Source organism: Ctenopharyngodon idella, chromosome 9, assembly GCF_019924925.1.
Source record: "Ctenopharyngodon idella isolate HZGC_01 chromosome 9, HZGC01, whole genome shotgun sequence".
Classification (NCBI taxonomy): Eukaryota; Metazoa; Chordata; class Actinopteri; order Cypriniformes; family Xenocyprididae; genus Ctenopharyngodon; species Ctenopharyngodon idella.
The window spans coordinates 8,819,956-8,847,473 of NC_067228.1; the positions used below are offsets into that span (position 1 = coordinate 8,819,956).

Here is a 27,518-nt window from a genome sequence, read left to right on the forward strand (position 1 = left end):
TGTGGTTATTTGTATTGTAACTTTGTTTAGGTCATGATAGGACAAAAACAGGAAACAGAATTTCACTTCAAAAAATAGCAGTCCACACATTTACTGAGCAACAGAAAATGTAAATTTTCAACAACGAAATGTCAATGTCAAACATCAATTTGCTTTCTACAGCTCACTCTAAAAGTGATGCATGGCAAAATAGCGCTATGGGAGGAAAAACAGAATGGCTTTGAAATACTAATGAGGTATAATATGATTCAGGGCCCATTACGCAATAGAGAGAGGGTTTGCATGCAGCAGAGAGCATGCAGACCTCAAATGAGAACCCATACGCGCTCATTGTGTTTATCTCGCCAAATATCCCGGAAACCATCACACTCTTAATCCAGATGCAGGAGCAGGATGTGGAAACACTCCTGTATGAAGAACAACAAGGCAAACCCTGACACGGCCTATTGCAGTGTCATTTTATGAGGTTCATAAAACATCACTTGCACTTGGGACGTAGAATGAATAAATGGCTTGCCTTCATGCAGGGAAAAAGTATGAGATATACCCTGTGTCTGAATATGCATACGTCTATCTTATATAGTAGGTAAAATGGTATGTGAGCTAACTAGTATGTCTGAGTTCATAGTATTCATAAAACAGTAGATAAGAAGTGCCTGGATGACATACTAATTCCGGCAAGATTGTGAAGTGCACATCCAATGGACACTTTACTCTCCCATGAGGCCTCTCCCATCCTCAAGGGAGAGGATTTGCGAACGGCATTGAAGTGACGCAACTGATGCCGTAGGTCACATGACAATGACAACATGGCGGAAGTAGTACATCCAAATTTCATTCATACTACACACATTTTTACTATATAGTATGGTCGTGAAGCAAGTTTCAAACCTAATGTAGTACTTAATATACAATGTGGTTTTGGATTATTTCAGATGATAGATTTTTTTTATAAACAATGCAAAATTATATTTGAAATACTAACTATTTGATATTGATTTGTATATACTGTGTATATACACTTATATACACACCCATTTACAGGTAAGATTTTTAATGTGTTTGAAAAAAATGTCTTATTTTCATCCTGCATTTATTTGATCATTAATACAGTAAAAACAGTAATATTGTGAAATATCATTACAATTGACTGTTTTCTATTTTAAAATGTCATTTATTTCTGTGATGGCATATTTGCTGAATTTTCAGCAGCCATTACTCTAGTCTTAAGTGTCACATGATTCTTTAGTGCTCAAGTATGTTGAAAAAAAGTTGTGCTGCTTAATATTTTCATGAAATATCTACTTATCAAAACATCATACATTAAAAAGTTCAAAATAACAGCATTTATATGAAATATGAATTGCTTTTGTTCAATGTAATGCATCATTGTTGAATATATATTAAACATTTCAGCTCATTAAAACAGATGTTAATATTACAATTATGACACTTGAAAAAAGCGAGTTTGTCAAAAGAAAAAAAAAACCCTGTTAGTTTGGTACGGGTCTTGCCTGCATGTTAATTTACTCTGCTAATTAATGGAATAATTCAACCAAAAAAAGAAAATGTGAAAATTCTGTCAATTTATTCACCTCATGTCATTTCAAACCTGTATAACCTTTCTTTCTTTCTGTAAATATATATCCTGGCCATTCTTTTCAATAAAATATAATATAAGTGAATGAGGACTGGGGCTGTAAAACTTCAAATAACAAATAACATCATAAAAGTATCATAAAAGTGGTCTAAATGACAGTATGCACTATATTCCTCTACTTGATGTAGACTTGATGTTTTTCACTTTTGGGTGAACTAATTTTTTTTTAGCCACCATCCCCAAATTCACCTCAGTCTGTTTGAGTGCAAAAGCAGAGCCATCTTTCTTAAGGTTCTCCATGATCTCCTCCACACTTCCAGCTGAAAAGAGCCTGAAACAATAGAACAATAATGAAATATACAAGGTCAGCCCTGCAAACACAATCTGTGAAAGTTTTATTGCATCATTTTCAAACAGGCATGCCAAATTAGTCATCAGATTTAATCCTGGGACAGCAGATTAGTGCAGCATCAAATGACGTTACATAAGGCTCATATGCAATGCAGAGTCAAACTCCACAAAAACAGGTAAACAAGGGGTTTATAGGCTCATGAATAATTTGTTAATTTGTTCCACTAAACACTGGAAGAAAAAAAGACGCAAAGACAATGCAGCACACGCTCCGGTCACGGTGGAAACTAAGTTTTGGAGCGTGTCCAGTGTTTATCAGTCTGATCATTTCAGGCCTTTGATCAACATACCCAACTTTTCCCCTGCACATAGAATTATGGGCCTTTCAGAGTGGCAAAAATTGTCTGGAAGCCTCAAAGTTTTACCAGCACCTGAAGGCTAAAGCTTATCCAGTGAAACAGACACAAACCCAGAAGTATAACTAATCGGTTCCAAAAGTGTGAAGTCTACTGATGTCAAGCCAGCACAGTTCCTGCAGGTGATTTAGACTTACAGTGACCACACTGTCACCATCTCGGTATGCAAAACAGTGCGATACATCTATAAATTATTAAATTATTGCACCATTCATACTTAAACATTACAGGGTAAATTCAATTCTGATTAATACTAGGGCTGGGAGATATAGCTAAAAATATACACTACCATTCAAAGGGCAGTAAAACATTTTTTTGAAGAAATTAATAGATTTATAATAAATTAATCAAAAGTGACAGTACAGACATTTATAATGTTACAAAAGATTTATATTTCAAATGAATGCTGTTCTTTTGAACTTTCTATTCGTCAAAGAATCCCGACATTGATAATAAGAAATGTTTCTTGAGGATCAAATCAGCATATTAGAATGATTTCTGAAGGATCATGTGACACTGAAGACTGGAGTAATGATGCTGAAAATTCAGCTTTGGCATCACAGGGATAAATTACATTTTAAAATATATTAAAATAGTAAACAATTGTTTTAAATTGTAATAGTATTTCACAATATTACTGTTTTTACTGTATATTTTGATCAAATACGTGCACATTTGAACAGAGTTAAAGTTGTATTCAACAGAGAATATTCTTATAATAAAAGATAATTCCCAAAAATAAATATTCATACAATACTTACAAATTACTTTTTACCAATTTTCACATTTATATATTTTTTTAGGTGCTTGCCCATGCTGGCATGACACTAGAGTATTGTGGGTGGTTGCTAGGGTGTTGCTAGGTACAGTAATTGTTTACAGGACCAAGTCAAAAGAATCCACCCCCTAGTCCCCAATTTTAATAGTCAGTTGACTTTAACAGACATCACTAATAACCATACATGTCCAATTCAAAACAATATCAGGCTGAAAAATATACTTAAAACCTAACACTCTTGTCCCTTAAAAAAAAAAAAAATTAGTTTTCCATTCAGAGGGGGAGCTTTAGTTCCATTCTATTCTGGGTTAGGTATATGACATTAAAGTAAATGGTTTGTTTTAGGTTTTAATTTACCTGTTGATGGCCTCTGTCTGTTCTTGCAGCACAAAAGGTTTCTCGGCATCCAGACTGCTCTGAGGAGACATAACAGCAGCCTGTGTTTAGACACTAGCTAAAACACATTAACAGTGCTGTATTTCAACCTAGACAACTGAAATCCTCAACTGTCTGTGTGTGAGTACAGTATGTTTGACGCCGTTTTTGTCCTGCCAGAAACCGTGGCTGTCTGAAAGCTGAAAAATGCTCATCAGGCAGTTTACAGAGATGGAAGGCATCAAGGCAAATCTGAATTCAGTGTATGCATCACATCCAGACTACTAAAATGCCTTCATCTGATCATATTTTGATGATTTATGCGCAAGATAGATGCTTACAATATCCATAGAAATGGTACTTTAAAGAAGTAATATAGCCTCTAGCATCAGTCGCTAGGGGAGTGAGGTTTACTCACACAGCTCTTTACTAGCTGGCCTCCGTTACACCCCTCCCCCAAGTCTCACTCCCATCTGGGTCACGGCACCAATGTAACTGGTCCTACTCGCACTGCTCAGAGCGGGATTCGCACCGGCATGGGAGGCAGGCGCACTAACAAGGACACTAAAGACCGCAGCCTCTAGCATCAGCCGCTAGTGTGACTTTTGAGGCCAGGGCAATGAGGTTTACTTACAAAGCTCTTTACTAGCTGGCCTCTATTACAGCCCCCCCCAAACCTCACTCCTATCTGGGTCACGGCACCATGTAACTGGTCCTACTCGCACTGCTCAGAGCGGGATTCGCACCGGCATGGGAGGCAGGTGCACTAACAAGGACACTAAAGACTGCAGCCTCTAGCATCAGTAGCTAGTGCACCTCTTGAGGTCAGGGCAATGAGGTTTACTTACACAGCTGTTCATCAGCTGGCCTCCATTACACCCCCCCCAAACCTCACTCCCGTCTGGGTCATGGCACCATGTAACTGGTCCTACTCGCACTGCTCAGAGTGGGATTAAATATAAACACTACAAACTAACACACTGTTTACAGACAGTTTCAGATCCAGCACATTTATCATTTTGTCTTCTGTGTAGGTGTGTACGGATGGTCAAACTAATTTACTCCCAAATTAGTGACATTTCATTTTACGCTTGCTCTAGAGATACACACACATAGACATCTCTATTTCAATACATTCTCACAGAATCCATGACATGGAATCAAAATTCACCATTATCACAATCTGAATACAGAATGGAAGTGTCTATATTCCTCTCTTATCTGCTCAGGTCTGGATACACCCTAACTAATCTTTAGTATCAAACAATCTACAGGCTTTAAAGTGCAACCTTGATGAACAAAGTTGATATAAGTGTATGGTTTTATGGTTTAGTGACAGCTGCTGTAGATAAAACTCTCTTTGAAGCAGGAGCACTGCCAGATGTAAATAACATCCAGAGTCTGACCCATTATTGCAATACCAAAATGCAAGGACTAACTGTAAATAATTCACAACGTCTGGATATTTAATTAGGCTACTATCAAGATTGATAACAGAAGAGAGTAAAATAAAAGAAATGATCAGAAGGGTCTGTGGAAGGTAATATATTTGTCCGGAGTATGAAAGCCACGTGTTATCTGTCCCTCCCTCCCGAGAATCTCTGGAAAGCATTGTGATGTAAAGACTGCATGAGTCATAATAATTCTCACTTAGACACTCCTGTTTAGCACACACAACTTCACAGCATTAACCACAGATGGCTATAAATCCATACCACCAAGCCATTATGGGTGTAATGAGTATAGTAAAACACAGCAGGGGACTTTGAGCTTTTGGAGAGGCTCAGGAATACTCTCACATAGGCCTGTCATGATCATGAATTTTGTGCTGACGATTAAATGTCATACAAATAATTGCGACTTACGATTCAATTCCGTTTTGTTCATTTCACTTACAGTGTAAGCCTAATAGCCAGACGATTAATCAATAATTGCAACAGGCCTAGTCTCACAGAACAAATTTCCTATATATTATATTATAGCTGTATAATTGTATTATTGTAATAATTATTAATATAATCGCATGACTTCTGTGGAATACAAAAGAAGATGTTTTGAAAAACTTTTATTTTTTGTTTATTGTACAGTACATACTGTGTAATTCAATGGGTTTCAATGTTGTTTAAAATGGTCAACATTTTTAAAAATATCTTCTTTTGTGTTTCACAGAAGACAGAAAGTGATACCGGTTTGGAACTACACAAGGCTGTTCATTTTTTTGGTGAACTATCCATTTAATGAGAGAAAATCTTCCACATTTGTGTTGCCACATGGCATTTAATTTTAACCATATAAAGAAGCACTGAAAGCAGATCCATCAGTGTTGTATACTGTGGCTATGGTAACAGATTATACAAGTCTACCACTGTGTAGAGTAACTGCAAGCACTGAGGCTGTAAAAGTCTGCACAGACCGTTTTAAAAAGTCACGTCTGTCTCTGCCACATACCTGTTCTTGATAAGAATCCAGTAGTTGGGCCACGTCGCTGATAGATGGGGACTTCAAGTCAACAAGATCTTTCTCAAGAGACGCAATCTGACAGGAGAGAAAAATGGGAAAATTCTCAAACTCAAAGGTAGAAAAAATCTAGTGGGTCTAGATCAGATACTGAAGAGCAGAGAAGGGAATATGTTGTTTACAACAGGACTTTTTTACAAGGTGTTTCCTGATGGTAACTGCAGGGGCACAGTGAAACAACATAAAAAAATAGCTCTGATCCAAAACCTCCAAAATCAGCCTTTTAAGGCAACACAAGTGAGCTCTTAACATGAGGATAACACTTTCTGGTCAAATTCTAAGTCAAAATGTTTTGCCCTCATGCGAAATTCCAGTTCAAACGGATTTCTGATGGAATGACTTTGTGCACAAAATTTTAACAGTAAATCAACAGTAAATGCGACCGCACATTAAGGTAATGCACTGCAACAAGGTTTGTGAAAAATCTCATCCAATATGGCGAACAAGCAAAGAGAAATGTTGACCTGTCTTTCATTCAGTAACGGAGAGTATCAGTTAAAAAAATGTGTAAATGTGGTGTATTGGTTAATGAGCCACATAACAATACACTAAATTCTGTCTAATTAAAAATGGACTATAACTCTAGTCTCTAGTGCACTTCAGGAGCGCTATTTTTGTGATGAGTTGCTCCCAATGTAGAGTGTTCCAAATAGATCATTTATGAGGTTCACTAGGTATTGGAACAGAGCTAACCTATAACTAACTGGAGTTGTGTCCCAAATGATGTACTATACACTATGACTACTCTACCATGTAGTGTATGAGGTTTTTTGTCATCCTTCATCAGAGTAAGATAGCCCTTCCCTTTCCACTATATAAGGCAATCTGCGACAGTTTAGTGCATGTCCAACATTCCACACTTCGTTTGTTTGGTTAAATATGTGCATCATCCAAGAATTTAAAGTGCACATTTCTTTTTGGATAAGTATGCATCTTGGGAGAGAGAAACACACACAGAGACCAAGAGAGTGACAACATCTCAGAAGCCCTGTTTACACCTGGTATTAAAGAATTAGTTCACTTTAAAATGAAAATTACCCCAAGCTTTACTCACCTTCAAACCATCCTATGTGCATATGACTTTCTTCTTTCTGATGAACACAATCGGAGTTATATTATTAAAAATTCTGACGCATCCGAGCTTTATAATGGCAGTGAACGGGACCAATGAGTATGAAGCTGAAGAAAGTACATCCATCCATCATAAACGTACTCCTGGCTCTGGGGGGTTAATTAAGGCCTTCTGAAGCGAAGCGATGCGTTTGTGTAAGAAAAATATCCATATTTAACAATTTATAAAGTAAAATATCTAGCTTCCGCCAGACCACCTTCCATATTCAACTTACGAAAAAAGCCCACAACACACGACATCAGTTACACTTTTTTCGTAAGTTGAATAGGGAAGGCGTAGGATGTAGCGTAAGCATTTTGAACTGTGAGAGGCATTACACTTTCTTCCTAAGTTGAATATGGAAGGCGGTCTGGCGGAAGCTATACATTTACAGTCATATACACCTAGGATGGCTTGAAGGTGAGTAAAGCTTGAGGTAATTTTCATTTTAAAGTGAACTAATCCTTTAAGATGTGTTTTGGTCGATCGGATCAGAAGTGGACAACGCTAAATACAGGTGTAAATGGGGTCTAAAATGTTTTGAGCTTGTCCACTTTCGACCACTTCCAGAGGTAGTTGAAAATGCATTAGGCCGGATTGCTTTCGTAGTGTAGACGCTCATGTGGTCGAATGTGTTCAAACAGCTACAAAAGACTCTCCGCCTACTGACCTAATGCCAGCCATTAGAAAAAATAAACAGTCTATTAAGCATATATTGTACTGTAACTATTCTTTCTAAAGCTGTTTTGGAACAATATGCACTGTGAAATACAAACAAATTGAAGAGAATATAATGTATTACACCAGGATATAAAAGGGACCATGTTATTTAATTAAATCATTTTTTAATTAATTAAATAATTTACAGAGATTAGACTCAGAAAGAGCGATTTATAGCCAATTTTAGAGGGCTAGAAAATGCATTTTCATTATAGAAATTTCATGTTTTTTTCCCATGATTTTTTAATATTTTATTTCCTTAAGATTTCTAGGCCTGAAAAATCACATTTTTAAAATTCCTTGTACTGCTCATGGTTAAATGATAATACAGCCTGACTCAATGTATTATTTTCAGCGTTGTATAACATTGTTCATAAAACAACGTGAATCAGCTCACAACTAGTTCTGCTGTACGAACAAACGTCCTGTCCTCAGAGCCCTTTTGTGGTTATTTTTATCACAAGTCACTTCTGTGAGTAGCGTGTATGTCAGATCCTGCTGGTCGTCTGTCCTTGGCCAGAGGATGTGTGTGTGTGCGTAGGCTAGTATGCCCCTCTCTCTCCAGCAGTGCCAAGCCCTGGTACTCATTTTCACCTCTGACACATGAACTGGGCGTCGTGTCAGTGCTCAGTCGCCCCCTGCTGCCGAATGTTCGCTGGCAAGCCTGAGAAAAGCTGACTAAGTCCTCTCCTTTCAGTACCTTCTCTCATTTCACCATCAAATGCAAGAACTGCAGCCCAAAAGCTCAGGAGGCCAGCACCAGCACAGCTCAGTCATCATTACCTTGAATTTGAGTTTCATCCTCTCAAAACTGTATTAAAACTGTCCCTAGTTTCTTCTTCTTACTACTGTGTCCCAACCAGGGGCTAAATGTTAAAATGCTGCATGGTTTTGTCAATGACTACGTTTACATGTGCTCCAATAATGTGATTATTTTTTAATGGCAGTAAGATGTTTACATGACACTCAGACTCTTCACTCCCATTTACATGCAATTTTAATTATTCAGATTTTTCCCTATGAATTGAGGTTGTTTTTACTGCCATTATTCACATACCCCAATGCACAGCATAAATGATGGACTCACATACTCACATCTTTACTGCTAAGTTTACGAATCTGCACATGACAACGTCATCCGTGTACGTCACAAACACAAGCACACTTTGATCAGAGTGGAATAGATGCAATTGAAGTGTTTACATGCCTGTTTATTGCAATTAAAATCATATGCAATTATTTAATTATTGCACTTATTTAATTATTGCAATTAAAATTGCATATGCCACATATATTACTACAACTATGGTTGCCTCAAGTGAGGATAGCAAAATAAAGTAAACGGTGACATATTATACCCAAAAATTCTACATACAGTGGACTACCAGTAAAATTGATAAAAATTAATGACATAATGAAATAAAATAATATATATATTATATATAATGTTTTATATTAATAAAAACCATAATAAATAATTTATATGCTAATTTATAAACTACATATATGTACTATATTTTATACTATATAATACATTTATATACTAAATTATAAAATACATGTTTATATATATATATATATAATTTATATTTTATAATATAATATATATATAAAATAATATGTAAAATTAATGAAAGCAAATCAGACATGCACAACATTGCTAAAATGAAATTAACACTAATATTTTAGAATATTTACTCAATTCACAAAAATCTTAAATGTGCAACATCTTTTTAAAAGGCCATCAGTAGACTATGACAAATTGACACATGATATACAGTATTAATGCCAAATATTATCATATGAAGTAGCCAATATGTATCGGCCAATTACAGTACCTTCTCAGACTGCACAAAGTGAGTAGCCACTCCAACTTTTTGAACATCTCTTCCTTTGAGGCGAAACCCTGTCAGGGCGAGAAAAAGGCCCAGCTTGCCTTGAAGTCTAGGCAGAAAGTAGCCACCACCAACATCAGGGAACAGACCTACAGAATGAAAAAACACAAAACAAAAGCCATTTAGAGCATGAGCTGAAGTAAAAATCTGCTATGAGACATGAGCAATGAGACATGACTTTCAATGGTCTTTACACAAGAAAAAATTATTTTCAAAATTAATTTCAGGCCACAGGAGTAAGGGATTTGTTAGGGAATTATTACAAATGCTCAAGTGATTTCATAAGTAATAATGTCAGAACTGTGACTTAGGAAATACTTGAATAAACAAAATGACTTTGATTATGTGAACTATTTCATGGTAAGAGTCACATAAAACAGGGGCTGTACAAATTTTAGATGCCAATGACCCAACAAATATGATAATGCCAAGGGACCCCCTTCCTAAAATATAAAGGGAGCTGTATATTTCTATGTAAAAAGACCAATTTATAGTGTGTAAGAAAAATAGTAAAGTATAAAGACAAAATGTTTCCAAAATTAAATAATTGGATTTTATATTGTCATTACACTAAAACCAAAAGATGTGATTAAAAAAAAAAACCTGGAAAATATTTAATTATATATTAAGAATTAAGTTGACAGCATATCTTTACCCATTATTAGAGTTGTATAAACCTGAAAAGAAACAATCGTAAAAATAATAAAATAATCTGCAAGAGGGTCCCTGGTCTCTAGTTTATAAAACCCTAGCATAAAGAGTTGCTAATTATGCCATAACCGTCCAGTTATCAAATGTGCTGTTCGGTCTGCAGGATGTGGTTATGAAATGTCATAATGCTGCACTACAATCTTATTAACCTGATGCGCTTTTTTTTAGTAGCAAGCCAAGGGCTGAGAAAATGACATCACTTCCCTCATACACACTCAACATGAGGTACAATTCTGAATAAGGCGCGACAGGATTAAGTCCCCTGACCTGATTCCAGGAGGCAAATGTAATATCATAAATGCAGATTACGTTTGCCGTTCACCCAGTCGCTTTGTCTCATGACCGGCATAGTTTTAAGACTCAAATAGCCCCTTAATCCATAAGCAGAAGGGGGTGAAGAGGAGGGGTTCAGGTCGCATGGCTGGTTGGGGGTTGCATTTTCGGCGCACAGATGGCTGGCACATTGTCAGAGAAGGTGCCGCCATGGGTGAATGGCACAGCTCAGCACAAATGGCTCAAGGCAACTGCCACCATGCTGTTCTTTGGTGCTTTCTTTCTGGAATCCCACTTTGCCTGGAGCATTTAAAGCATACCATGACAAAAAAAAAAAAAAAAAAATAAATAAAAAAAATCAGGGAAAAAAAGTTTTTTAAAATACAAAATGTTGTTTGTATGAGCACCCCCATGTAGTAGCAGTGGCTCAACCAATGGCGTGAGTCGGGTGTCGGCTATGTGTTTGTGCAAGCTACGGCAAATGGGTAAATCTGCTTAAAACATTCATTCAAATGGATCAATATTTATGCCGATTTCTGCTGATATGACTGGAGTATCGTAATAAATAGATAAATAAATGGGTCATTGATGAATAAGGTTTTTAAAAGTGTAAAATTTATACATAATTTATACATAATTTACATAATTAATTAATTAAAGTTTTATTAAGTGTTAGCAATGAGATTATGTGGTTTTTACAATCAACTAACACTGCTTTTGTCATTTTTTACAAGATGGACATAATTTATCACCAAAAAAGTCCAAATGACGATATTTTTGAACAATGCTAACAGACTGATACCTAGCTAAAGGACAAATCAAACATTTTATATTTAGTACAAGTTTTTAAAATATTATAACACTTTCCATGTTTTATAGCGGTTGTACCGAATGACCTGATAGTTCAGGACATGCATATGAGCAAATGAAAACATGAATTTTTCAAATAGTTAAGAGAGAGTTAGTTACTTTGCTTCACGACAGTGTGGTCCTTTACTTAATCTTACTCTACTTACTCTACTTAATGATGTCACATCCTGTCACATGATATTGACCGCATGACTTGATCCAAAATGGTCCCTTTACATTGGTTACTCCGCATGACATCAACGAAATTAATTTTTCGAGACATTCTTTCTCATAACAAAGCAACGACTTCTGCACATCATTTTAATACCATTTTGCACTATGTTGATATATGATGTTATAAAATCATGCCAGAAAAAAAATATATACATTTATTATATTTTAAGATATTTTAATCACAAATGAAATGGCTGTATTTGACTTTGGACGGTTAAACCGAATGACCTTTTGACACTTCAAAATCTTTAAAATACCTTTATATGTAGCAAAATATAATTAAAACCTTTTGGATTCAATAAAAGAGACCTAGTTGTACTACCTTACATACTTTGGATGTCATATCTTTGTTTTTTTTTTATTATTATTAAGGACTTTGGACAGAAAAATGATCCGTCATGTCATTGACCCAAATATGTATGTACTATATGTGTGTATGTATGTAATTCGCTATTAATGGCTTGTAGTTTAGGTACTTTTTCAAAAGAGTAAGAGTAACTTGACTTATTTTAAACATTTTTCAAAAGTACTACTTTATGTGTGAAACGTTCCCAAAAAAAGTATACACCGCAGAACTACCAAAATATTGTTTGAGTGACACTACATAGAAAAACTATCTCAACCAATGACGTGAGTCAGGGTTATTATCAGTAACTAAAACTAAAACCATAAAATTTGTTTGTTTGTTTATAGTTTAATGCCATGTCAGCTATATTCATGACAGGAAAGAGATAAAACCATAAAAATAAATAAATGAATAAATAAATAAACAAACATTTTTGTTACTTAAAAGAATATAAACTTTAACTGAAATATAATATAAATAAAAAAACAAATTCCAGCTAGGTGCCAAGGCAACATTTCTCATTTTCCTTTAGTGTAAAGTTGAAGTACTAAAATAACTAAAACTAATAAATAAAAATTAATAACTATAGACAGATAAAACTAATAAAAATGACAAAAACATAAAATAAATAAAAATAATTTAATTCAAAATATAAAAAACAAACAACAACAAAAATAGTATATTAATGATACTAAAATAACACTGGCATGAGTCAGAGGTGGTACTATGTGTTTGTCTAACCTATAGGTACAAGGCAAACATATTTGAAACCTGTTAGGTAAACCAGTTTAAAATAATTATTATTTATGCATATTTACACAGGGGGGAAAAAAAAAGTATTTTTTTTATTAATAGCTTCTAGTTTGTGAGACACATCATTCTAAATATTTTTCAAAAAGTACTACTCATTTAAGTGTAAAACTAAATATTAAAAATAAATAATGAGGGGAAAATTAATGAGTGCATTTTTAAATGAAAAATTCTGCACATTTTTTTTTCAAAATCGGCATGCAAAAAAAAAAAAAAAAAAAAAAAAAAAATCCCCCAGAAAAGTCTGTAAATACAGTGTGGGTTTTTGTACCTCATTCAGGATAATTGGAGATTATCCAAATCCTCTCCCTGTGCATGCATGATGGGGTGGGAGTGGGACCAGAGCCAAGAAGGGGGAGATGCATGTCAGCAAGGCCAATCACCTTGTTTGCCAGGGGGATACACCAGTATAACTGGGTAACACTTCAAATTGATCAGGATTTGACAGCATTCTTAAAACCAGAGGTGCAAAGGAAACATCCACATGAATCCCACGCGCACATGATGATGTAGTACTTGTTTAATCTCCTCATGTCAAGGAGGAAGAACTATAAGGAAGTACCAATTACAAGACAGATGAAGCTGGCTGCCTTACCGCAGAATAAACCATTAAGACAAGTGCTAACCCAAAGAGGATTATTCATTCATCTGGGGTTGAGAAACACAGGCTCTTAATGGAATTAGCGGGTGATGGCACAGAGATGCTGTGCATTCACTCAATCAAATACACACACACACACACACACGCAATTGCACAGACGCTTAACAGATGTGTCACAGACCGTGATTAGCACTACTTCCTGCCACTCTAACAGTTCTGCAGGGAGTCTTTGCCCAAGGCTTGCAAGAGTGAAGGACACTGTGCAGCCCGGGAGGAAATGCTGTAAAGCGCTCTCATTAAGAGTCCAGAATGATTTACAATAGCCAAGGCATACTTCTGCCTACATGTGTAGGAGCATGTGATAGGAACAAGGTCAGGGTATTCATCACAGACAATCTGATTTATACCGCATCAAGGCTCCCAACATACCATTCACAGGGTGTGATTAGAACGTGGAATGAAAAGAGGCACGAAAAATCGAAAGCATGTGCAATAAAAGTGAGACAGCAGCACACATGGATATATTCTGAGGGAATGGTTATGAAAGATGGATGTGGAAACATTCACTTTGGACCCAAAAATGAACATTTTGTCTTCATTTTCTCACCCTCGTGTTCTTCTAACCCTGTATTGTGAGTAAGTGATGACAGAATTTAAGATGTAAACTTTGTTACAGCAAGGTCAGTTTTTCTTGGTGTAACACTACAACGTCCCCCAGGAGTATTTGGACACTTACACTACAGTTGGAAAATTTGGGGTCAGTAAGATTTTTTTTTAAAGAAATTAATTTTATTAAGCAATGATACATTAAATTGATCAAAAATGACAGTAAAGACATTTAAAATGTTGCAAAATATTTCTGTTTCAAATAAATGCTGTTCTTTTGAACTTTTAATTCATCAAAATATTTTGGAAAAAACTATCACGGTTTCCACAAAAATATTAAGTAGCAGAATTTTTCAACATTGAATATAATCAGCATATTAGAATGATTTCTGGAGGATCAAGACAGGATGGCTGCTGAAATTCAGGAATAAATGCAATTCCTGTAAATTAAATATTTCACAATATTACTGTTTTTAATGTATTTAAATAAATGCAAATAAACAATCAAATGATGAGCATAAGTATGGAAGTTTGTTTCCACCACGAAATAAAAAATAAAAAGGTAATTGTGACTTTTTATCTCACAATTCTGACTTTTTTCCTCACAATTGCATGATATAAACTCGCAATTGCATGTTATAAAGTCAGAATTGCAAGATAAAGTTGCAATTTTGAGTTATAAAGCCAGAATTGTGAGTTATAAAGCCAGAAATGTGAGTTATAAAGTCAGAATTGTGGGTTATAAAGTCAGAAATGTGAGTTATAAAGCCAGAATTGTGAGTTATAAAGTCAGAATTGTGGGTTATAAAGTCAGAATTGTGAGTTATAAAGTCAGAATTGTGAGTTATAAAGTCAGAAATGTGAGTTATAAAGTCAGAATTGTGAGTTATAAAGCCAGAAATGTGAGTTATAAAGCCAGAATTGTGAGTTAAAGTCAGAACTGTGAGTTATAGTCAGAATTGTGAGTTATAAAGTCAGAATTGTGAGTTATAAAGCCAGAATTGTGAGTTATAGAGCCAGAAATGTGAGTTATAGTCAGAATTGTGAGTTATAAAGCCAGAATTGTGAGTTATAAAGTCAGAATTGTGAGTTATAAAGCCAGAAATGTGAGTTATAGTCAGAATTGTGAGTTATAAAGCCAGAATTGGGAGTTATAAAGCCAGAATTGGGAGTTATAAAGCCAGAAATGTGAGTTATAAAGCCAGAATTGTGAGTTATAGTCAGAATTGTGAGTTATAAAGTCAGAATTGTGAGTTATAAAGCCAGAATTGTGAGTTATAGTCAGAATTGTGAGTTATAAAGCCAGAAATGTGAGTTATAGTCAGAATTGTGAGTTATAAAGTCAGAATTGTGAGTTATAAAGCCAGAATTGTGAGTTATAGTCAGAATTGTGAGTTATAAAGCCAGAATTGTGGGTTATAGTCAGAATTGTGAGTTATAAAGTCAGAATTGTGAGTTATAAAGCCAGAAATGTGAGTTATAGTCAGAATTGTGAGTTATAAAGTCAGAATTGTGAGTTATAAAGCCAGAATTGTGAGTTATAGTCAGAAATGTGAGTTATAAAGCCAGAATTATGAGTTAAAGTCAGAATTGTGAGTTATAAAGCCAGAAATGTGAGTTATAGTCAGAATTGTGAGTTATAAAGCCAGAATTGTGAGTTAAAGTCAGAATTGTGAGTTATAGTCAGAAATGTGAGTTATAAAGCCAGAATTGTGAGTTAAAGTCAGAATTGTGAGTTATAAAGCCAGAATTGTGAGTTAAAGTCAGAATTGTGAGTTATAGTCAGAAATGTGAGTTATAAAGCCAGAATTGTGAGTTATAGTCAGAATTGTGAGTTATAAAGCCAGAATTGTGAGTTATAAAGCCAGAAATGTGAGTTATAAAGCCAGAATTGTGAGTTAAAGTCAGAATTGTGAGTTATAAAGCCAGAAATGTGAGTTATAGTCAGAATTGTGAGTTATAAAGCCAGAATTGGGAGTTATAAAGCCAGAAATGTGAGTTATAAAGCCAGAATTGTGAGTTATAAAGCCAGAATTGTGGGTTATAGTCAGAATTGTGAGTTATAAAGTCAGAATTGTGAGTTATAAAGCCAGAAATGTGAGTTATAGTCAGAATTGTGAGTTATAAAGTCAGAATTGTGAGTTATAAAGCCAGAATTGTGAGTTAAAGTCAGAATTGTGAGTTATAAAGTCAGAATTGTGAGTTATAGTCAGAATTGTGAGTTATAAAGCCAGAATTGTGAGTTAAAGTCAGAATTGTGAGTTATAAAGTCAGAATTGTGAGTTATAGTCAGAATTGTGAGTTATAAAGCCAGAATTGGGAGTTATAAAGCCAGAATTGTGAGTTATAAAGTCAGAAATGTGAGTTATAAAGCCAGAATTGTGAGTTAAAGTCAGAATTGTGAGTTATAGTCAGAAATGTGAGTTACAAAGCCAGAAATGTGAGTTATAGTCAGAATTGGGAGTTATAAAGCCAGAAATGTGAGTTATAAAGCCAGAATTTTGAGTTATAAACTCAGAATTGCGAGTTTATATATCTCACAATTGCGAGTTTATAACGCGTACTTGTGAGTTTATTTCGCAATTCTGACATTATAACTCATATTGCGAGATATAAACTCACAACTGTCTCGAGATGTAAACTTGCAATTGTGAGAAAAAAGTCCAAATTGTGAGATAAAAAGTCGCAATTACCTTTTTTATTTTTTATTTAGTGGTGGAAACAAGCTTCCGTACACAAGAGACTTATTTCAATGACATAAAAAAATCTTACTGACCCCACATGTTTGAAATTTAGTATAACTTGGCTTTTATAACTTGGCAAACTGGCTTTTATACTTTGTTATCTAATGCAATTAATGTCACCATGAACTGAGCTGTCCACATGAGTTCCACCAAACCTAGACCAGATGAGAGGTTAGGGAATGAAATCTGCATGCTGCAGCGCAAGAATCATCTGTTGGCTCCACGACTGGAACAAGACCCACTCACTTACATATCAGCGGCAGATTGATCGGATGCCGTCTGCATCGCCAGAATTCCTTCCATGAGCGAAACGGAGATTCACGCTGTCTGTGAAGCATTTCAGCATGCCGCTCATTCAAAGAGCACAAGCATCAGACAGGTGCTCCACTTCACACCATCTCTCAATGCAGTTTCCACATAATACTACCCTGAACAATTTGCTGTGAAGGACTACTTTGAGAAGTCTTTGGCCTAAAGGGTTTTTTAGTTACAAAAGGTGAGTGCTGTGTCGTTTCAAAGGCAGACTTTAGCTCACGTTAGTCTGCTGGTAATTTGGCTGGTCATGAGTTGAAAGATTTATATAGTATATCTAACACCCTGTCTTAGATAGACAAATCAAATATCACACAGCCAATCAGAAGAGCGTGTGCAGAGCTCTCTCGGCACGCTCGCAACGAAATACAGTATTGTGCAGAAGTCTTAGGCATGTTAGTATTTTCACCAAAAAAATGGTTTTAAGCCAGTTATTTATATCTTTTGCTGTAGTGTGTCTGTAGGAAAAACAGTTTACATTCATTCTACCATTAATTGTAATAATCCAGTGAGATTTTTGTATGCACAAGGAGTCTGACAACAGACTGTATGCTCCACACACGGAGATCTGATCTCACCATCATTGAGTCTATCTGGGATTACATGAAGAAACAGAAAAAACTGAAACTAAATCTAGGACTGTGGCAACATCTCCAAGACACTTGAAGAAACACACTGAAAATCTTTGTCCCAGAATACACTTTACATTGAGTTCACAGTTTGAACGTTCTTGTTTCTTTTAATTTGTTTTCAAGATCTGAGGTGAATTATCCACTATTCACTAATCCACTGATTATCGCTTTCAGTATGCTATATCGTAGGGGTGGCAAACTCCGGTCCTGGACAGCCTCAGTCCTGCAGAGTTTAGCTCCAACCCTGATAAAAACTCACCTGCCTGTAGCTTTCTAGTAACCCTTCAGACCTTGATTAGCTGGTTCAGGTGGGTTTGATTAGGGTTGAAGCTGAACTCTGTAGGACTGTGGATTTCCAGGATCGACGTCAACCACCCCTGGTATATAGTATTAAATAAAGCACATAATCATTATCTGACATTATCATTGTCATAGTTTGCATGTTATTTGAACCGCAATGTCACAGAAATAGAAACCGTTTTTATAATAGAATCACGTCATGACTGGTTAGAACAAAAACTCTGATTAACATGGGAAAAATACCTTTTATCGCATCACATCACGACTGGTTAGGACATGATTTAAGAGTAAAAATGCAAAGTAATATTTAAGTGTGTACAATTTTGAAGGAAAAAACAACAACAACAACAACAACAACAAAACTTCTCTAATTATAAGTGAACTCCAGGGAAATAAATGCTATTTAAATAGATGTTTCTTTTTTGGCAAATGCTGCTTCACATTCACTTTTTACATTCATTTTTTGGGATGAAGTACTATTGATTCCTGTGAAACTAAAGCCATCTTGCATTATTAATGAAAACTCAGATTATAACCCAGTTACAGCCCACAGGGAGAGAGAGGAACACAGGCTGGCTCTTACCGATGCCCGTCTCTGGCATGGCAAACAGTGTCTTCTCAGTGGCCACACGAAACTGTCCATGAACTGAAAGACCCACGCCCTGCAGAGACAAAGAAAACAGTACAGATCAATAATTGGGTAGCATGTTCACAGACCAGATGGAAAGAGCTGTAAAATGAGAGGTAAAGTCTCCATACTCATCTACTGTAAGACACTATAGAAATAGTTCACTCAAAAATTTATGATTTATGATTTGTGTGCTATATTACAAAAAAAAATTACCTTTGTGTGAGAAACACAGAAAAGAAACTTCCGTTCAAAAGTTTGTGGACAATTGTGGACAGCTCAGTTCATGGTGACATGAATTGCATCAGATAAAGTATAATAGCAGGGCTCCAGACAAAAAAAAATTCATTAAGGAGCCGTTTTAGCATTTTCATATTGTGATTTTTCTGGGAAATGAATTTCACTATTTTTCACTTAATACTATTATAGTTTTTGTTAATCCGATTAGATTTTTATATTTTCTGCTTTCATTTTTCGTTAAGTTTTAATATTTTTTTGTTTTTAGTTTTATTTTTGTTTTTTGTTTTTAAGCATGTCTTTTTAGGTTGTATAATTTTTTATTTCAGTATTAACATTTATTTCAAGCAATGAAAAATGTTTTTTAATGGTTTTAGTTAACTATAATAACCCTGATGCTAGTACATTTTTATATTGAATAATATGTCAAATAATGTTCTTAGTCTTTCCTTCCTGAAGCTACAACAGTTTACTTTAAATCAAATGAAAATAAATATAAATATATGGAAATAAATATATAAATATATAAAATTTGGTTTGTGTAACCAAATAACAAACCGGGGAAACTGATATACATACTGCTTGACTTTGATTAATGAACAGGCTGAAATACTCTTATTATTCTTATTTTGAAATGTCTGTGCTTTACTTTTGCTGCTCATTCAAGTTCAGATGAGGAAGATAAAAAAGATTACGCTGTTACAACCGTTTAAAACACATTACAATATAAATAATATAAAGTAAACTTTGTCATAATTGATCAGCATTAGTTCATTTTAAGCAATCGGTTGACAAATGTGTGCTAATGATTGATTGCGAGCTGCTCTGAAGCTCTGTTGCGAGAGCCTGAAGAACGCACAACAGCGCCATCTTTTGACTTTAAAAAAATGCAGCGCTCACATTTATTTTTAAGGAAATAAATCACATAAAGGACTATCGCGATTTGTTTTTCCATCCACAAAATATAAGACGCCTTAAAATGATCATTAATACTCTTGTTATACCATTTAAGGTACTGAAGACTTTTTATGACCTTAAATTTATCTGATGAGCATGAGCGGAGTGGAATAATGAAAGTGATCAGCATGACTGATATTCAAAACGGTAAGCATGCGCTGCATGGTGTGTGTATCTGCAGTCTGCAGAGCCGGTTTCCCAACATGTTAATGGTAGTGTATGTAGTGCACAATTCATACAGACTCATTTTAGTGTTTTTTTAAGACTGGTAGCCCATGGTTACTATAAACTGTCATTTTCTGGAAAAGATCTGTGAAGTAAAAAAAATGATGAAAAAAACAGGTTTGCAACAACAAAAATGAGCAACTACTCCTGAACTTGTCCTGTAAAAAAAAAAAAAAAAAAAAAAAAAGCAGTATAAAAAGAGTGAACAATCAATTTGTGGAACATTGTGCACCATATGCACAGTGTCAGAACGTAAGCCTCTCTGTAAGCACTGTTGCTATAGTGAAGCACCAACAACATGTTTGGTGATTTAGTAGTGTTTGAGACCCTGCATCATGACTGCATCTCCTAAGCAGCAGACGCAGGAACGGAATAACAAACAGTCCATTGATGTACGGCACACCGTATCTTTATGTGCTCTGAAACTCCACAGCTTGTTCACACACCGCGTAGGATTAGAAACAAATGGTACAACACAGCAACCCTAGCACACGGATGATATTCTTGGTGCATTACAGACACAACTAAATGATTACAGGTCTTTTAACAGTAATGACAGGCCGATTAATCAGCCGATATTTTTAGAATAACGATACTGGCCGAATATCTTTCTGTCAGTCTATCAGTTCCAAATCACTAGACAGCCTTGTGGATAGATAAAAGTATTCATTTCTTTCAAAAAAAAAAAAAAAAACCTGACCCCAAATTTTTGAACGATAGTGTATATTAGCATTATATCAACCATAAACCGTTTTGCTTTAAATAATGGCATCACCACAGAAAAAAGAATATACTAGTTGGCCACAAACAAAGTGCTTTTAAGGCAAGTCATTTCACTCGGCAGCCATCTTTGAAACACCTCTAGGGCAGCTATTTCAGTCATGCAAGTGCAGCTCCTATCTCTTTGAATGGGGAAACATCAAATTCTCCAAAGCTGTTCACCAAGCTTACAATTAAATTTCATATTTGAAATCTCCAATTAAATATTGTTTCTTATGCTTAAACAGAGTTAAAAATAGTGCTGTCAAATCGATTAATCGTGATTAATCGCATCTAACATAAAAGTTTGTAAATATATATTATATTTGTGTGTGTGTATGTATATATATATATATATATATACACACACACACACACACACACACACATATATAATATAGCTTATAAGTTATATTTACAAACATTTATGTTAAATGCAATTAATCAATTTGACAGCACTAGCTAAAAAGCTTATTTTTTCAGGCTAGATCCACCAATGCACATGTGGAGTCCTAAGTGTACATTTCAGGCCCTGTCCCAAATGGCACACTTCATGTGCACTTTCGGGCTTGCGGACTTACAATGGCCGCTGCGTGCGCGTGTCCGTTAGGTCCACAAGACCGTAGGGTGTCCCATTCGTCATTTAAGCTTAAAGTAGGGTGCTCGTGAGCGCCCCCTTTGCGGCTGCTATGCGTACTTCTGCTGAGCCCGCAAGACTGTGAGCCACGCGGAGGACTTTACCGGCAGTCAAAGCGGCATTACGTCGTGAAAGTGCGGACTCAGAGGAAGACCGTGAGGGTTTAGGGTGCAATTTGGGACAGGGCCTCAGAACCAAACGTGCCACACGAGTCCTGAAAAGTGAATCCAAAGCATCTCCGTCACCCCCAAGTGGCTGGAAGCAGTATAGGTCATAAACCCCGCCCTCTCCATGTATTCCAGTGGGACGTGAGACAAACTAAATTAAATTACACTTCAAATATTTTTTTTCCAAAGACAATTTCTGTCATATTAGCCAGTTTTTATCACACTGGTGTTAGTTCATGTGTTCGTTCTTTAAATAAGTTTGGTTTTAGTTAGTTATTTGATGCTATAAAAACGGGGGTTTGACGTCATGATTGACAGCTGATGTTGACTGCTTCTCTGAGTGAAGTAGTCACTGAGGCGCCAACTGACTTTTTTCTGGATTTTCGCGAGGTGACTGGAGCTTTAACTTTAATTCCGACATTTACATAACTGTATATTTCACACCGAAATAGTAAGTTGTTCTGAGTTTGGGCGGGACATTGATATTGCAACTCCACTTCGTGATCACTACTGCGCAGACTTGGGTTTCAAGTTCACTATCGCAGACTCGAGACTCAAAACTCAAGATGTCAGCACCATATAGACACACTGGCGGCTTCACTTACTACAATGGAAGAGAGTAACGGTGCGGCGTCCATATTTTTTTTACAGTCTATGCTCAGAACACAGACTTTGTAGCAACCAGATCTTCTAACGGCAGCTGCAGTGACGCAAACACTTTACCAATTGGTGACTGGCTCTTTTATATAGAAGGCGGGACTTATTCCACCATACTGTGCGTTGCACTTTCTCCCATTCATATGATCTCCCATTTTCACATATCTAAAGTTTTTTTCCACTAATTAACACTAGTGATCAATCATCCTCAAAAAATTTGAAACAGCTTATGAAGGAAATATTCTGGAATGTCAAGAAACGCAAACATTGAAACCTTCTTGTTATACAAAACAACCTGGCCAAAATTGTGCCTACAACTTTTCATTGTCGCCACTCCAAAACTCGACCTGATTCTGTCAAAAAATCAGCATCATTGTCTTCAATAGTTGTAGCTAATGTGACTCATCAGATCACAGCACATGACTGACTGATGAAATCAGTTATTACAAAACCACCTGGGGACTGCATTCTCAATGGGCTGCTCATTAAAAGACAATAATGATCTTCTCCTGGGGGATTTGAGAAGCATGTCGTGATCTGAGCAGCACATGTCCCTTACATGAAAACTCATTAGGTTGATTACGATTAAGTGAGAAAAACCATCTCAAACTATCACAGAATCAGGGCAGAAGAAGCAGTAGGAATACACTGTTGAATCGTTTGGCAAATTTTTAAGTATTCTGAGAGAAACGGGAAGCACATGGCTTAGCTGGAGGCATCAAATCAATTACCTAGAAGCGGTGGAAACTCTCATCCATTCTCCAAAATGTTTGGCTGGAATCTGACAGAAAACTTGCAGACAATGTAGGCAGCATCTAAATTTAAGAATCAACTCCAGAATGGAAAACAGTACCTATCAAAAACAGCATCACCCCCTCTTTAGGATACTGATATGGAACATAAATTTAGCCAAAAATGTTTAAAGACCATCTTTAATCTGGTAGTTTTCTAACATGAAAGCGCTCTGGAACGTTTCATCACAGATACCCCCCCCAAAAAAATGCAAACAGCTTTATCAGGTACTTGGCAAACCACTGAATCTAAAAACGCCAGTGACGGAAAAAAAAGTTCAACTTAATAGAGCAATGTCATGCTTAAACATAGGCAGCTATAATATATATATATATATATATATATATATATATATATATATATATATATATTTCAAAATAATGCTATTTCAAATGCTGTTCTTTTGAACTTTCTATTTATCAAATAATCATGAAATAAAAACATTAAGCATAATGCTTTATATTAATGTTTTAATATTAGGCAGCACGACTATTTTCAACATTTCGACATTATGAATTGTGCTCTACATTTTTCAGAATGCAACAATGGACAAATTCTGTGTAGCTGAAAGCATTCAAGCTGTCTTTTTACATAACAGCTGTCCTCTCTTTCCGGTCCTGTATTACCGCATCTGTCCAGTGGCTCTGCTTAATTATCATTTACCATATGGTGAGCATCGAGCTACAGAAGTACTAAAGGCGTGATTTTTCATTACATAAATGAGATGGTCAAAATGAACTAAACAGAGGTCATTTAACAATTTTAAATGAATCTGAGTTGATCTGACCTACTTCCAACTGCTCTTCCAACATCAGTAAAACTGAATTTATTATTATTAGTCACTTATAATGTATAATTTATTCATAACAGATGCCCAAAAGTGTGGCATCACATCCTGCTGCCCATATTTGTTGCCAGGTCCAAAATAAGTTTGCATGCTGTGACTGTAACTCTGTCCCAAATACAAGCAGTGCTTTAAACCTAGACACAAACTCAAGCTAAGTAAATGACATAAGTTAATCAGAATGTGAATTCTCTGGGGTCCAAAAGTCTAACACCATCATTATAGTGATCCACAACTGCTGACTGTATGATCAAAGCAAAATGAAAACATTCTTACAAACGCTGGAAATACGTAGAAGAAAAATACAAGGAATAAATGATAAGGAGCGATGGTCAGGAAGGTATTAAAGGTGCGGCGCAACCACCCTCTGACAGTGTGTGGGATCAAAGAGATGCTCATAGATCACACTGAGACACTGCAGGTGTGAGCTATGTTACGCCCATCAAGAGTGATTGCTTATTTGTTCCATTACTAAATGTGTTCCATTCAGCTGGACCACTGAAGAACATCATTTTGATGTTCATGATGATTCATTGGATAATCTACTACCACTTATATTGATGGGATGATATGTCGTCTTCCGTACAACTCTAAATAGGGATTCTGGAAGGCTGCTTCTGACGAAGTATGAGAGGAAATCGTGTACAGACACTTAAAGGTGCGATATGTAAGAATCTTGCAGTAAAATATCCAAAAACCACTAGGCCAGTGTTATATATTTTGTTCACTTGAGTACTTACAATATCCCAAATGTTTCCAACTATTTGTAAATCATGAGAAAATTGCAATTTTAAACAAGGCTGTGAGGAGTCACCTGTCAATTGCGTCATACCTGCGTTACCCTCGGTTTACGGTTTTATTTTGTAGAAACCATGGAAACACCAAAGACGCTTTAATATATTACATGTTTTAAAAGAACAAGGGAACAACTGTTTGGTTACATTTATAGACAGAAAATTAATTGTTGTTATATAGCTCAACACGTTTAGTCTTATTGTTTAAATCTAATTTTCTTGATTTTTTTGCGAGTACCATGCTTTTACCATGCCTCAGAGAAAACACTATTTTGTGAAGTAGCTAACATAGCATGATCAGATGTAGCTTTATTTTTAATAACACTAATACAGAATTTTCTCCATCATACAATACGTTTTAAAATTAATTGCATGCCATTTATCAACACAAGCCATCCAGCATTTAATATGATATTCTAATATCTATCTAGCTTACTGCAGTGTGTAACAAGTGTCCCACAGCAGCCACCGAGCGAACGCACAGAGTAACGTTATAACATCATTTTCAACACACTCAAATGTATCTAATATGATAAACAGAGCTGTGTTACCTCATACTCATGACCGGAAAAGCGGAAGCGCCAGCATCTGTGGCATAATAAAAGTTCCGCTGCTCACAGCGTGTGTTGCGCAATCGCTCCAGCGGCCTCGTTCAGCTCCCACAACACTCGGTCCTGCTCTACATCATACTACAGTAACGTTAATAATCACCTCCATGAAAATGATTTCTTCCCGAGTCCTATCCCAATTCTTTTCCACCGGCCGTTGAGGTGAAGAACACGTCCCAAGATTCCGCACTCAAACTTGGCATCATCAAGCTACGCCTTTGTTTTGAATAGGCCTCTAGAAAATTTCACATATTGCACCTTTATTAACTACTAAAAACTAGATTTGAAATTCCAGGAAATGACAGTGCCAAAGGTTTGGGTAAGTTTAGGTGGATGTAAACCACCATTCAAAAGTTTGAAGTCAGTAAGATTTTTAAAATGGTTTTGAAAGAATTTTTTTCAATGAATGTTTGTTCAAAAATACAGTAAAAATACAGTATTATTGTGATTATATCAATTAAAGTAGCTGGGTTTTTTTTCTTCTATTTTTATATATATTTTAAAATGCAATTTATCCTTGTGATGGCAAAGCTGAATTTTCAGCATCCATTACTCTAGTCTTCAGTGTCACATGATCCTTCAGAAATTATTCTATTATGCTGATCTTATCAAGTTTGAAAACAGTTGTGCGGATTAATATTTTTGTGAAAACCATGATATACATATATATTTTTTAATATAAATGTCTTTACTGTCACTTTTGATAAATGTAATGTCCTTGCTGAATGGAAGTATCAGTTTCTTTCAAAACAAACAAATATCTTGCAGACCCCAAACCTTTGAACAGTAGTGTAGATGCAAGAACAACAAACACAACTTAGTATGAAAAAAATAAAATAAAACCGAGAACCAATCACAAAGTTTTATGTTTACATTTTTGCTAGTGGTTAAACCATTCTATCCACCCAAGTCAACAGGAGATTGTAAATATTTTATATTAAATTTATTAAAAAGTAAATTTATTAAAAAGCTACAAATATTGAACACAATGAAGTCTGCAAATAAAAGAAACGGATCATCCAAAAATAACAAAATTATAAAAAGCTATAGCTGTCTGTTATGCTCCATAGGAAAACAAAGACATAAAAGTCTTTTGCTGCTAAAAAATTTAAAATTTGTGTTCCACAGAAAAATATATAGTAGTCATTTATAGTCATAGTAAAGTTATTTTTCATTTCTGAGTGAATTATCCCTTTAATGATGGCGAGGAAGAAAAAAAAAACTAGAATGGTTGTGGAATATCAATACAGGGCTGCCCTGCAAGCGCTATAATGTCATTATCTGTGATTTTGCAGCTACTGCCCATTCCTTTTTCTCAGATATCTGAGTAAATGGAAAAATCTATTTCTAAACCTCAGAGACATCCAAGGTCAGCATGGGCTCAGCGAACTTGCTTGGTCATTCTATTCTTTAATAACAGTTCTTCAGATAAGAGTCCTCAGCTGACACACATCACGCAACAGCTCTGCATCAAACAACCAAAAAATGTACGGCACTGAGGTCAACCCACCGCACCTCGACCTTGACGGAATCCCTGATCAATCAAACACCAGGAGGTGACATTGCTTTCCTACTGCCAGAACCCCATGAAACTATGAAGACAGTAATATTTCAAATGCTCCATTATGATGGTAAAAAAAAAAAAAAATGTAAAATATGTTTACAGTTAAGCACTAAAACGTTAGTACAGATGAATTCATTCATGTTGTAGTGAAAGTTCTACGATACAACATCTACTGAATATTATGCTCTTCGGACATTTTTGACTGAAAAAATTCAAGTTTTTGTTTCTTACAAATTTTTAACTTTATTGGAATGGTACGAAACTTGGTCAAAAAGGTTTTGGCACTTGCTATGTGAAGAAAAAAAAAAAAAAAAAAAAAAAAAAAAAATCATGGACATAATTTGAAAAATTTAAATGGTCCTGAAAAAAAGTCACACTTGTACTTCTCATGGTCAAAATTGACCGCATTGGAAATGAATGGGAAATTAATTTCATCTAGTGGAAAATTTTGGTACTGCACCCAAACAA

General features: G+C 35.5%; 1 protein-coding gene across 1 annotated transcript in view; it reads right to left on the reverse strand.

The window, feature by feature from the left end:
* hibch (3-hydroxyisobutyryl-CoA hydrolase) overlaps positions 1 to 27,518 on the reverse strand; it is a 34,879-nt gene that overhangs the window by 3,294 nt on the left and 4,067 nt on the right. The window contains exons 7-11 of the mRNA XM_051905590.1: positions 18,765 to 18,843; positions 9,707 to 9,852; positions 5,969 to 6,055; positions 3,503 to 3,561; positions 1,850 to 1,931 (exon numbers count right to left, since the gene is read on the reverse strand). Coding sequence (XP_051761550.1) covers positions 1,850 to 1,931; positions 3,503 to 3,561; positions 5,969 to 6,055; positions 9,707 to 9,852; positions 18,765 to 18,843 — 453 coding nt within the window. The remainder of the gene's footprint in view (positions 1 to 1,849; positions 1,932 to 3,502; positions 3,562 to 5,968; positions 6,056 to 9,706; positions 9,853 to 18,764; positions 18,844 to 27,518) is intronic.